We start from the raw sequence: 13,377 nt of genomic DNA on the forward strand, positions 1-13,377 counted from the left end.
TTTTCTCTTTACATATCTATAGAAGCTTTTGCAGTCCATTTTAATGTTCCCTGCAAGCTTCCTCTCGTACTCTATTTTCCCTGCCCTAATCAAACCCTTTGTCCTCCTCTGCTGAGTTCTAAATTTCTCCCAGTCCCCAGGTTCACTGCTATTTCTGGCCAATTTGTATGCCACTTCCTTGGCTTTAATACTATCCCTGATTTCCCTTGATAGCCATGGTTGAGCCACCTTCCCTTTTTTATTTTTTATTTTTACGCCAGACAGGGATGTACAATTGTTGTAGTTCATCCATGCGGTCTCTAAATGTCTGCCATTGCCCATCCACAGTCAACCTCTTAAGTATCATTCGCCTGTCTCTGCCCTTGACTCAGCTCATCCACTGCTGAAACCCTCATCTATGCCTTTGTTACCTCTAGACTTGACTATTCCAATGGCTGGTCTCCCATATTTTACCCTACCAAAACCAAAACTCGGCTGCCCATGTCCTAACTCGCACCAAGTCCCGCTCACCCATCATCCTATGCTCGCTGACCTACATTGGCTCCCGGTTAAACAATGCCTCGATTTCAAAATTCTCATCCTTGTTTTCAAATCCCTCCATGGCCTCTCCCTTCCCTATCTCTGTAATCTCCTTCAGACCCCCCTCCCCCCTCCCCCCTCCCCAGATATCTGCATGCCTCGAATTCTGCCCTCTTGAGCATCCCTGATTATAATCGCTCAACCATTGGAGGTCGTGCCTTCTGTTGCCTCGGCCCTCAGCTCTGGAATTCCTTGCCTAAACCTCTCCGCCTCTCTACCTGTCTTTCCTTCTTTAAAATCTATCTCTTTGACCAAGCTTTTGGTCACCTGCCCAAATTTCTTCTTACGTGACTCGGTGTCAATTTATTTTGTCTCATAATACTCCTGTGAAGCACCCTGGGACATTTTACTACTTTAAAGGCGCTATATAAATACAAGTTGTTGTTGAATCTATAGAACAAAAATTGTTGGGTCATCCATGAATAACCTACAACTATTTTCTACCAAAAGTAGGAGAGTTATTTTGTAACTTTTTATATTTAAAGTACTTATTGGCCCCCACTTACCTTCTCCTTTTGGTTGCTGCCATGATTGTGGGCATAGTAACATTGTGTGAATATTAACTACTTTAATTAGATAGTTAATTGACTTTCACAGAACTACTACTGAAAATTGTAGAAATTGTATATTGTACAATTAGCTGTGAGTATTCATTTTAAATACAAATATTTTAGAATTGTAGAACTCTGAAGTTGTGTTTTGTCCATAGTTACATGACATTGTCATGTAGCCTACAAAATGTACTTTGTTAAACTTGGGTTATGACTAGGGTTCTGTCGCATGCTGGATGATTTTAAAACTGTTGATAGAAAATTTAGCCTAGTCAGACAAATGTTTGTAACAATTTTTAAATACCTGTACTTAATGATTTTTTTGAAAGAAACAAAATGTTTTAACATTCAAAATAAGTGTGTTTGTACTGAGACTATGCTAGTTTTTGACCAGGCTAATATAATTTGCTTTTCAGGATATTGATCAGCGATACAACACCATCCTACAGATGTATGGTGAAAAAGCGGAGGAAGCCGAGGAACTGCGACTGGACTTGGAAGATGTGAAAAACATGTACAAGACCCAAATTGATGAATTATTAAAGCAGAGGCTCACCTGATTTGCTTCATCTTTAGTAAACTTGGCACTTCAATCTTTTTCAAGTTTCCCTTAATGTGAAATGGAATACTGCTGACATATTTGGCATAAAGTGTGAATGTATGATTGTAAATATATACTGTATTCTTTAGTGCTTTTTGTTAATCATCTGTTGTTGCCTTAGAGGAAAAACTGTACAGTATGTTAATCTATCGGTGTTGAAAAAAATTACTGATGGTGTAATAGAAGTACATAATATGAAGTGTAGGTTTCAAGTGCAATATTATGAGTAAACCTGATTTACAGTTGACCCTTAGGATGAAAATCTAACCTTCTGATAAATGCAGTTTTCTGGGCATAATTGTATTTCTGATACAAGATGGACCAATTTTGTTGTCAAACTCAATTGACTAGTGTGGTAGCTTTTAAGTTGCACAAAACATTGTCTGCTAGAGAACTAAAGTGTTTCAGTAAATCAGATACCCAGACACTGCATGGTGCTCTGATAAATGCTTTACAGAAGTAAATTGGAGGAAATTCAGACTGAAGTATGTTGCATTTTATTTAATGTTATTAAACTCTAAATGCAAATATTTCAGAATTACTTAGTCTGGGCATTTAAACAAAATGCAGTTTAAAACAATACAAGATGCTGCTTTGCTGTTGATAATTGGCTAAAAGAAGAACTTGCATATTGGTCTACTTTTTCTAATAGTTGCACTTATTTCAGTACACAATTTGAAAAAGACTAATAGTGGAATAAGCACATAATAACCTTAATAGATCTTTCTTGGTGCTATATTCTGTGCATTGAAAGTAAGTTAAAATGCTCTTATTTAAACTAATTTTCTATAACCTGAATCCATAATCTGTGCTATCCTTTCCAACTGTAAATTTAAAATGTAAATAATTTACTTTGTGTAACACTGATGGGACTTGGTTAATAAAGTCTCTTAACTGATTTGCTGTCTTTTACTATGGTTATGGTATGGATAAACTTTGGATTTTTCAATTGATGCAGTACCTGAAAAAACATCATCTACATTTCTTCCTCCAGGCTGGAACCTAAAGAGGATAAATTTGTTCTTATTAAAAATGGGAACAAAATGTATGTTATTTTATTGTCACTATGCATATTTCCTAATCAGTAAAGCAGGCAACCTGTTCCTGGTTTCTGCCAATGCTGTTATTGATCCAGCTACTGTGACAGAATGTGAGCAGGACAGGTGATTGGCTCCATTTGTTTTCTTCCTCATTCCTCCTTGTGAAATATCTAGCCTCTATATGGTAACAAAACTGAGACGTTGTTAGGAAATCGTGGGCAAAACCCATGTTCCACCCTTCAGCATCTAAGCACAGCAAAATGCTAGCACATTTATTGTCTGATATCAAAGTTGATTGGCTCTAAAGAACATTCATTTTACTGATTAGTAGAGCATCAGTGTTCTGATCTGATCCTGGAATGGACAGCTTTTCCTTTCTAGTTGTAGTGCATTGGTGAAATGCTGAAGAGCTTCAGGAAGATTGAACCTGCAAAATTTGGGAGATTTCCACTGTTTGTTATGGAGGAGCTCAATGTATATGAATTGCTCAATGGGAACTATCAATGTTATGTTCATATCTTGATATAATTTTGACTTCAGTTCAACTGACTTGTATATTTATCTCAGATATGTGCTTGGAATTTTCAATTATGAATGACAGTGTTTGGTGATACAGTATTTGCTGCTACTATGAATGACCCAATATGGATACATTTCTATTTTTAGTTTGAGATGACTACAGTAGCAATTTTTGGCTGCAGAACTACAAATGTTAGTCGGGTTACAGTGCAGAAGGAAGCCATTCGGCCCATCGAGCTCGTGTTGGATCTCTGCAAGAGCAGTTCAGCTAGTCCCACACCTCCGCCCTCTCCCCGTAGACCTGCAGATACTTATCCAATTCCCCTTTGAAAGCCACGATTGAGTCTTCCTCCACCACCCTTTCAGGCAGTACATCCCAGATCCTAACCACTCGCTGTGTAAAAATGTTCTTGCCACATGTCGCCTTTGGTTTTTTTGCTAATCACCTTAAATCTGTGTCCTCTGATTCTCAACTCTTCTGCCAATGGGAACAGTCTCTCTCTATCTACTCTGTCTAGAACCTTCATGATTTTGAATACCTCTTATCAAATCTTCTCTCAATCTTTTCTGCTCTAAGGAGAACAACCCCAGCTTCTCTAGTCTATCCACGTAACTGAAGTCCCTCATCCCAGGAATCATTCTCGTAAATCTTTTCACCCTCTCTAAGGCCTTCACATCCTTCCTAAAGTGCGGTGCCCAGAATTGAAGTTGAGGCCGAACCAGTGTTTTATAAAGGTTCATTACTTTCTTGCTTTTGTACTTTATGCCTCTATTTATGAAGCCTAGTATCTCGTATGCTTTTTTAACCGCTTTCTCAACCTGCCCTGCCACCTTCAATGATTTGTGCACATATACCCCATGGTCTCTGTTCATGCACCCTCTTTGGGATTGTACCCTTTAGTTTATATTGCCTTTCCTCAATCTTCCTACCAAAATGCATCACTTTGCATTTTTCTGCGTTAAATGTCATCTACCACGTCTGCCCATTTCACTAGCCTGTCTGTCTTTTTGAAGTTTATCACTATCCTTCTCATTGTTCACTAAACTTCCAAGTTTTGTCATTTGCAAATTTTGAAATTGTGCCCTGCACACCCAAGTCCAAGTCATTAATATATATCAAGAAGAGCAGTGGTCCTGGTATCGACCCCTGGGGAACATCACTGTATACCTTCTTCCAATCCAAAAAATAACCGATCATCACCACTCTCTCCTGTCACTTACCCAATTTCATATCCATGCTGCCACTGTCCCTTTTATTCCATGGGCTTCAACTTTGCTGGCAATGTTGAGTACATTTTATTTTTGATTTATTCATAGGATATAGTTACATGCTGTTAATATAGAAATACTTGGCCGTTTCCTTTGCAGTTTACAATATTCAGCATTGAAATGTCACCAAATAGATATTCGACAGGTGTTGTATAGCAGAAAGTACGGCATGCATATTTTGAGTTACTTGGGAAATGAAGTATTAAAAAAGGATAAGCACCCTGTTACTTGGGATTCTTGGGAAGGGTTTTATTTCTGTAGATTCAAGTGATTTGGTAATTTTCCTGTTTTGCTGGTATGTACAATTTATTTTGCTGAATATTTGGTGTTAGTAGGACAGTGCAGTGTTTTCTTTCAACCACATCATATTACTGTATCACATAATTTCAATTTCACATGTCCTTAGCATTGGTGGTATTGAATAAATCATAACAATTTTAATTTACAATGACCATTTCTTGTATGTGTTTCCTCATCACATTTGTATTGCTTTGCAAAAGTTTTTTTTTAAACTTCCTCCTTTTCATAAAGATTCTCCTCAAGTTTCTGGTTTAAAATGTCTAAGTTTTCCTATGATAATAACCAGCTGGACTGGTGCTATATTATATGATCCCTGAATAATGGTGCCATCGACTTACAGGATAGAGAGAGAGCATATGTACGTCAATTCTGTCTCTAGTCCACATACACAATATGGTATAGAAATGAGATTTAATGATTCAGAGCAAAAATTATGTTCTAATTCTTGGCCAGCTTCTACTTGTGCAGGTGAGGTATGAAATATGACTAATTAGGCTCTGTTATAAGAACTCACTGAGACTCAAGAATTGTAGCCAGTAATGAATCCTTACCTGAAATCTTTCAAGTGATCTGACAACACTAATGTTGCATAAATCCCAAGTGACATCAAATACATTTTCCATTTAGTCGATTCAGCCTAAATTTTCATTCAGTCAGGTATCAAGCCTTTTGTGGTTTGCACTATTCATGTCTTAACTAGTTTGTACAATTCTTATAGAAAAGTATGAGATTTTTATTAGCTTTTTGCTGTGCTGCAAATTACTCTGCACTTTTTAAGGCCCCTCAAATTCACTTTATTTAAAACCCCTTTTTTCCCTCAAGAAATCTGTCATGAGCCTAATTGTGAATTATACTAAATGTTCACAGGAAAACAGGCTGTCTAAACAAATTCTACTTAGGATCCATTAGAGCAACAATTAGAAATGGGAAAATATATTTAGAAATGGAAACAACAAACAAAATTAAAAACAATGTTTGTTGTGAAGTAGAAGGATTGGGTTGTGTTATAGTAAGGGGGATTAAATCTTTTCACTTGAGTATCAAAATAGCTGCCAGCTTATGTACTGCATGCATTCCTCACAGAAGGTTGAGTAGGCACTGGGCAGAGTCAGGGAGGATTTTTTATTTTGGCGCGTGTGGCCTCCTGAATTTCATTCAGGAAAGACTGAAGACCATGGGAAAGACCAGAACGAGTGTAATAATATAAATGGTTAAACAGAGCAACATGTGGGCTTCTGTTGCTTTTTAGATATAGCATAATGTTAGAGTTATGGTTTTAATAATGGTTGCAATAATTTTAGTGTGGTTTAAGAAATAATTACTGCTGCAATGAAGTTGGACAACCATTATGGGGGATCTTAATTATATTCAATGTTACAGTACAGTACATTCTATTTAGCAGCAAGATCAGGTCGAGGGTAGGGAACCCTGTCATTTTAATAAGCTGGATTGGATCACTTCAGGTTTTACACATAATACGGTATGACTATTTGATTTTATTCCAATCCAGTCTTTTATAAATTATTTTGTTGTATTTGCTACTTTTCTGTGACTGAGTCATGTGCACTTGGATCACCTATTTGTTGATTTTGAATTTAAAGGATGACACATACTTAACTGGTCAATTAGATGATGATGTGAAATTATTTTTAAACTGTGTCAATTGGTAGGTTATTAAGTCAGTCCTGTAGGATAGCTGTAGTTAAGTTAATTTCTTTGTGATTTTAGCATTCAGGCAACATGGCAGTTCATATAGAAACAGGTGGTATTGCCCAAACAAAGAAGGACTTAAAATTATTTGGGTCAAGCAATCATGGACCTTGGGTGATAAGAATTGGGAACCAGACAGCCTTATGATTGAGGGCATTGTCTAACATAGTCTTCATGACTATGTTATCAGTATAGCATGCTGCCTTGCTAGAGATGGTCACACCTTTTTGAGACATGTGGTCTACTTAAGTCACGCTTTAGAAAGGGGCTTATGTAACTAAATTGGCCTTTCGTTAAGTCCTCAGGCGGGATTCTCTTTATGGTAGCTGAAGATATTTATGGTTAGACTTTCCATCTAAAGGAGACCCGGATACAGAGAAGGTTCACCAAATCCAATTTTTGAGTTCCAATTTATGTTGCCCGCTAATCTTTTCTCATATTCTCTCTTTGCCTTTATATTGTTTTTCAGTTCACCCCTGTACACTCTATTTTGCCTGTTTTTTAAAAAACTATTCTATACCTGACATGTCATAAACCTTTATTTTAATCTCTTTCCTTTGTCATCCAGGGAGCTTTGGCTTTGGATGCCCTCTATTTCCTCCTTATGGGAATATTTTGTTTTGTTTCTGAACTATCTCCACTTTGAACACCTGCCATTGCTCATTTGCTATTTTCTTGGCCAGTGACCGCTTTGCCGGAACTTCACTGCATTAATCTTGGGTGTGAAATTTTCTGTAGAATACCATGCATACCGCATTACCTCACGGTGCAAATATAAACCTGTCTCAATGGTAATCCTGTTGAATGTTGAGGGGAGGTGGTTAGACTCTTGTTGGAGATGGTCATTGCCTGGCACTTGTGTGGCGTGAATGCTACTTGCCACTTACCAGCCCAAGCTTGAATGTTGACCAGGTCTTGCTGCAGGTGGGCATGGACTGCTTCAATTTCCGAGGAGTTGCGAATGGAACTGAACACAGTGCAATCATCAGTGAACATCGCCATTTCTGACCCTATAATGGAGAGGTTATTGATGAAGCAGCTGAATTTAGTTGGGCCTGAGGAACTCCTGCAACGATGTCCTGAAGCGGAGATGATTGGCCTCCAACAACCACAATCATTTTCCTTTGTTCTACAACTATTTTGTTGTAATCAGAGCCAGTGGAAAGTTTTCCCCTTGATTCCTATTGACTTTAATTTTACTATGGTTCCTTGATGCCACACTCAATTAAATGCTGCCTTGTTATCAAGGACAATCATTCTCACCTCATCTCTGGAATTCAGCTCTTTACTCCATGTTTGGACCAAGGCTGTAATGAGGTCTGAAGCCAAGTGGTCCTGGCAGAACCCAAACTAAGCATCTGTGAACAGATTATTGGTAAGTAAGGGCTGCTTAAAAGCATTGTCAATGACCCTTTCCATTACTTAGCTAATGATCGAGAGGGGTCACATGGCCTACTCCTGTTCCTATTTCTTATGTTCTAATGTTATAACAGATTATTATTTCTTCCAATCCACGATTTCTTACAGATCCTCCACGCACAGCTGGTGTCTCAGTGCCTCTATGCGCTGTTCTCAAGCTGGCTGTGGGGGGGGGGAACGAGGCACGAGACACGAGACACGATACAGTCGCCCAAATTCTTTTGGAATGTGCGATTGCAAAGAAGGTCTGGAAAGCAATGCAGTGGTTTTTGTCACTGTTCAGCCCGAGCAGTTGTGTAACACAGGACTCTGCTCTACGAATTGTTCCCAGGGATGCACAGAGACAAACATCAACTGTTGCAGGAGGACCAAAACTTGCTGGTCTTCCGGTGCAAGGAGTTGTCCATGACTGAGTGTTGCAGACTGGCACGTTGCAAGGTCCAGGACTACATGCTGAGGGATGCACTAAGGCTTGGTGCAGCCTCCGCAAAGGCTCAATGGGGAAAGGCCCACCTGCCAATTTACACTGAGGGGCTGGAACCAGTATTTAAAAAAAAACATCGAGCTGTACGTATCGGAAAATGTTCCATGTAAATGGAAATAGAATTTGCACTGTTACTGGAATGGGACATCCGAGAGTGCTGTATACTGTATTTAGTGTATATGTGAAATGTGACACTTGGATTGTAATGTACAATACTAATTTCTTATAAATATAGTATATTTGAAATATAAAAATAAAGTGTACAATTCTGGACACCACATTTTAGAAAGGCCGTCAAAGGCCTTCGAGAGGGTACAGAGGAAGTTTACCAGGATTGATACCAGGGACTTCAGTTATTTTGCGAGATTGGAGAAGCTGGGATTGTTCTCCTTAGAGCAGAAAAGGTTAAGGGGAGATCAAATCGAGGTAAACAAAATCATGAGGGGTTTTGGTGGAGCAAGTAAGGAGAAACGGTTTCTTCTGGCAAGTGGATGGGTAACCAGAGATCACAGATTTAAAATAACTGACAAAATGAGATTTTGTTTTTCCAGTGTGTGATGGTGGAAGCAGATTCCATAAGAAATTTCAAAAGGCAATTGGGCATGTACTTGAAGAGTAATGTACAGGATTATGGGGGAAAAGCTGGAGTGAGGAACTAAATTAATTAGACAGCTCTTTCAAAGAGACGATAGAGTCAGGATAGGCTGAATGGACGCCTTCTGTGCTGTAAAATTCTATGATTCCCTTTGATTGTAAAAAAAAGGACAATCGAGTGTCAGTCCGCTACATTTAAAAATGTTGTAGCAATTATTTAATACGATTGCAACAAGTGATTTAGGCGTGATCTTAATTTAGGCATGAGAGTTGTACAGAGGAACAGGAAAGGCAGACAGACGGAGGTATCGGCTGGGGGACCTTAACCAGTTTAGGGACACGCACTGTGTGGTCTGTGGCACTCCGTTCTTGGCGTTGAGAATGAGAGAGTTTTTTTTGTTATTTTCGATTTTAGGTCGCCGCAGTCTGGCCAGGGAGGGACCTCTTCTCGTCTCGGCGGTGTCCGGGGAACTTTGTAATGCTGCACCTGTGATGGCGCCGCGCTTGGCCGGGTTCACCGCAGAGCCCAGGCCCAGGTATCGGACTCGGACTCGGGCCCGGGCCCAGAAATCCAACTAACGCCGGCCCAGGCCCAGGCCCAGGTATCGGACTAACTCTGGCCGCCTCGGTGCCGACACTTCCATCTGATGCCGGGCAATTGCCCGAGGGCGGCCAATGGGGAAGTGCACCGGTTTTATTCTCGAAGACACGGTTGACAGAGAGCCTCCCCCCACTGACTGAGCAAGCTCATGTAGTGAGGAGGAGAGATATAACCCTTAAAAACCTCAGCAGCCCCCGCAAAAAAACCGATTGGTATTTTTACTTGCCCTGTTTGAACCTTGGTAGTTCGGGGGGGGGGGGGGGGGGGGTGGAGTTGTTCCTGGTGCTATCGCCCAATTGGTGGATACATCCTAAATTAGAATACCAAACTCTGTTCGTATCTAGGAGCTTAATAGGAGCATTTATTTGCAATTTATATGTGACCGACCATGTTCTGTGTCATGCACCTTAACAGCCCATAGAGACAAAGGGATTAAAGTCTTTTGATCTAGTGATTAGAGTGTTTGAAGACCAGGCTCTCAAATCTACCACCAAGCTCATGGTCTACCGTGCTGCAGTGATACCCGCCCTCCTGTATGGATCTGAGGCATGGACGATGTATAGAAGGCACCTCAAGTCGCTGGAGATATATCACCAATGATGTCTCCGCAAGATCCTGCAAATCTCCTGGGAGAACAGGCGCACCAACATCAGTGTCCTCGTCCAGGCTAACATCCCCAGTATTGAAGCACTGACCACACTCGATCAGCTTCGCTGGGCAGGCCACATAGTTCACATGCCAGATACGAGACTCCCTAAGCAAATGCTTTATGAGGAGCTCCTTCATGGTAAACGAGCCAAAGGTGGACAGCGGAAGCGTTACAAAGATACCCTCAAAGCCTCCCTGGTAAAGTGCGACATCGCCACTGATACCTGGGAGACCCTGGCCGAAGACCGCCCGAGGTGGAGAAAGAGCGTGAAGAGATCAAGCGCAGACAGTGGAAGGAGCGTGTGGCAAACCAGCCCCACCCACCCCTTCCCTTGACAAATGTCTGTCCCACCTGTACCAGAGTCTGTGGCTCTCGTATTGGACTGTTCAGCCACCAAAGAACTCACTTTGGGAGTGGAAGCAAGTCTTCCTCGATTCCGATGGACTGCCTATGATGATGATGATAGCTGAACTATGTAGAATGGTCTCAAAGTTCTATCACTGGTCTGTGCTGAGACATTAGTGTAGACCTCAGCACCTCTGGGTTCGGGAAATGGAAATTGACAAGGGTTCCTATTTCTGATCACTATCTTATCTACATGCCTCTCACTAAATGACAGAGTAAACTGGCGTGTCAATTATTGCCATTTTTCCACAGCTAACTGAACAATAGAAATAGAACTTTACCTTCTTGTTTATTCCAAGCTCTAAATACACAATATTACATGCCTTTCCTCTTTCGTATATCCCAGCTGTGTTGAAATCAAGAATTGAGCAAGAATACTCATCACACAGTCTCTTGACTTTCATTCTTTCCTAGTACCGAAAACTGGAACAACATGTTCAGTGTTTCCTTTCTTCTACAATTTTTAGATTTTTAAGAGCCAAACTTGGCATCACCTAATCACTAGTTTCTGATTTACCTCAACTTCTTTATTATTTTCACGCTTGGTGTGTCCTGCACTATGGGTGTTCATCTGTTATCATGATTTCTTAAATGGTCTGTTTTGCAGCTTTTTTCTTTTTATCAAAACCTATGATTCAGATAATACACTGAAAGAAAAGCTTGAGCAGTTTATAACTCACCTGAAACCCAAAATTAATTTACTAGTTTGTAGTCTCTGCATGGTATTTGTTGGTTTTATTAGATTAGTTTATTTCATTTTGTTAATATGTTGTGATGAAGGATTAATGATTCTAATGCAACTGTTTATTGAGGTCATATTCAGGTCATTATCAAGAAGTTTTATGGCTAGTTAAATATTATGTCCATAACATAATCAAGGGGTTCAGATGGCATTGTAATCTGCAAAAGAAAGTCTTTCTGAGGAACATCACAAATCAATAAACAAGGCTGCTGGTCTGTTCCCACGTTGACTATGAAAACAGAGCCGCCTATCACTAGTACAATCTTCTTAAAATTCAATTTCACAAAGTTTGCACGTAGGAAAGTTGACCGTAATCATTATTTACAGAACAAAATTTGAAGATTAAATTTGCTGGGATGCTGAAAGTACTGAAGTCAATCTAAAATATTGCTGTCAGAATTTGATAGTTCAGGATAAACCAGCATATTTTTTTTTAACTAGGGAAACTAATCAGAGCGATATGGAACATGTTCAGTAAAATGAAATATTTTGTAGTTAAACACTGGATGCTGATTTTTCTCAGGAAGTGAAGTGAAATAACTTTTGTTGTTTCAGCTTATCCAAATGGAAAAGTGAAACTGGCAAGAAATATAAATGGATAGAAAGCGAAGACGTAAATGCCGTGATGAAAATGAATTTGGATACTCGCACAGGTAAGAGGAGAAAACTTTATTATATCATAGAAGCTTGAATGAAAAGTGGAGCAGAGAGTTTCGTACTTTAAAGATTTTAAAAAGGGAAAAAGTGTTTTATTTAAAGATTACAATTTGTTGTTTATTAATGGCAAAGTCATTTACAAAAGTAAGGCCAGGCTCCAAATGTTCAGAAAAAGTCGCCATTAGTGTTGGTGCGTCTTAAGAACACCATATGTGCAGAACATGAGATAGAATTATAGAATAGTACAGTACAGAAGGAGGCCATTCAGTCCATCAAGTTTGCCACAGCTCTTTCGAAGAGCACTCCTGTTAGTCCCCTCCCCCGCACTTTCCCCACAGCTCTGCAATTTTTTCTCCTTCAAGTATTTATCCAATTCTCTTTCGAAGGCTACTGTTGAATCTGTACCCCACCACCCTATCAGGCAAAGCATTCCCAATCCTAACCACTCGTTGTGTAAAACATTGTTGCTCATATCGCCTCTGGTTCTTTTGCCAATCACAAATCTATGCCCTCTGGTTATTAACCCTTCAGCCATTGGAAACAGTTTCACTTTATTTACTGTATCTAAACTCTTCATGATTGTAAACACCTCTATCAAATCTTCTCTGCTCGAAGGAGAACAATCCCAGCTTCTCCAGTTTATCCACATAACTGTAATCCCTCATCCTCGGAACCATTCTAGTAATTTTCTTCTGCTACCAGCCCACAAATTAGTATTGAATTTTTGGGATGCTGTGATTTGAACTGGCGATTGCTGTTTTTAATATTCCAGTCGCTAACCGGTACACTACAGCACCCATAAGCACTGCTGGTATATCTCCATAACTCTCAATCTTCCTTCCAGACAGCTGTCAACCCAGGTCCATTAGACATACTTACAGACAGCAATCCACTCCCTTCTCCAATGATCCAAAACTGTGAAATGGGGAAACTGTTGTGTTTTTAACAAACTATTGAGTGGAATACACTAAGGCGAGGGAGGCATCAGTGATGGGAGTGGTCTTTGCCTCTTTCTCCACTGATAATGGCCGAGTGGAACACCCTCCTCAAGCCTCAAGTTACACCATATAATACTAGCGTCCAAATTTTTCATGGATTCATCTCAAACTCCCATTTATCTTAAACAGATTGATGCCTCCACTAGAATAGTTATGAGGTTATTTGTTCCAACTTTTAAAGGATTTGTACACTGGTATTCAGCCCTCTCTGAATGTGAAAGCCTTAAAAAAGGTAAAGCAACAGAGAAGGAAACTGATG

General features: G+C 39.8%; 2 protein-coding genes across 7 annotated transcripts in view; both read left to right on the plus strand.

Annotated features, from left to right (window-relative positions):
* Positions 1-5,007, plus strand: part of tmf1 (TATA element modulatory factor 1) — a 53,140-nt gene extending 48,133 nt beyond the window's left edge. Inside the window, exon 17 of the mRNA XM_070895197.1 lies at positions 1,547-5,007. Coding sequence (XP_070751298.1) covers positions 1,547-1,690 — 144 coding nt within the window. The 3' untranslated portion in view covers positions 1,691-5,007. The remainder of the gene's footprint in view (positions 1-1,546) is intronic.
* A 4,210-nt stretch (positions 5,008-9,217) lies between these two features.
* The window catches only part of eogt (EGF domain-specific O-linked N-acetylglucosamine (GlcNAc) transferase), a 102,417-nt gene continuing 98,257 nt past the window's right edge, over positions 9,218-13,377 (plus strand). For 2 of the 6 annotated variants that reach the window (XM_070894655.1, XM_070894660.1), the window contains exons 1-2: positions 9,446-9,662; positions 12,019-12,116. In XM_070894655.1, coding sequence (XP_070750756.1) covers positions 12,058-12,116 — 59 coding nt within the window. In that variant the 5' untranslated portion in view covers positions 9,446-9,662; positions 12,019-12,057. Of the gene's footprint in view, positions 9,418-9,445; positions 9,669-12,018; positions 12,117-13,377 lie in introns of those variants that run through there. The other 4 variants (XM_070894659.1, XM_070894658.1, XM_070894656.1 and 1 more) reach the window with 4 other exon arrangements.

Source organism: Pristiophorus japonicus, chromosome 12 (genome assembly GCF_044704955.1).
Source record: "Pristiophorus japonicus isolate sPriJap1 chromosome 12, sPriJap1.hap1, whole genome shotgun sequence".
Taxonomy (NCBI): domain Eukaryota; kingdom Metazoa; phylum Chordata; class Chondrichthyes; family Pristiophoridae; genus Pristiophorus; species Pristiophorus japonicus.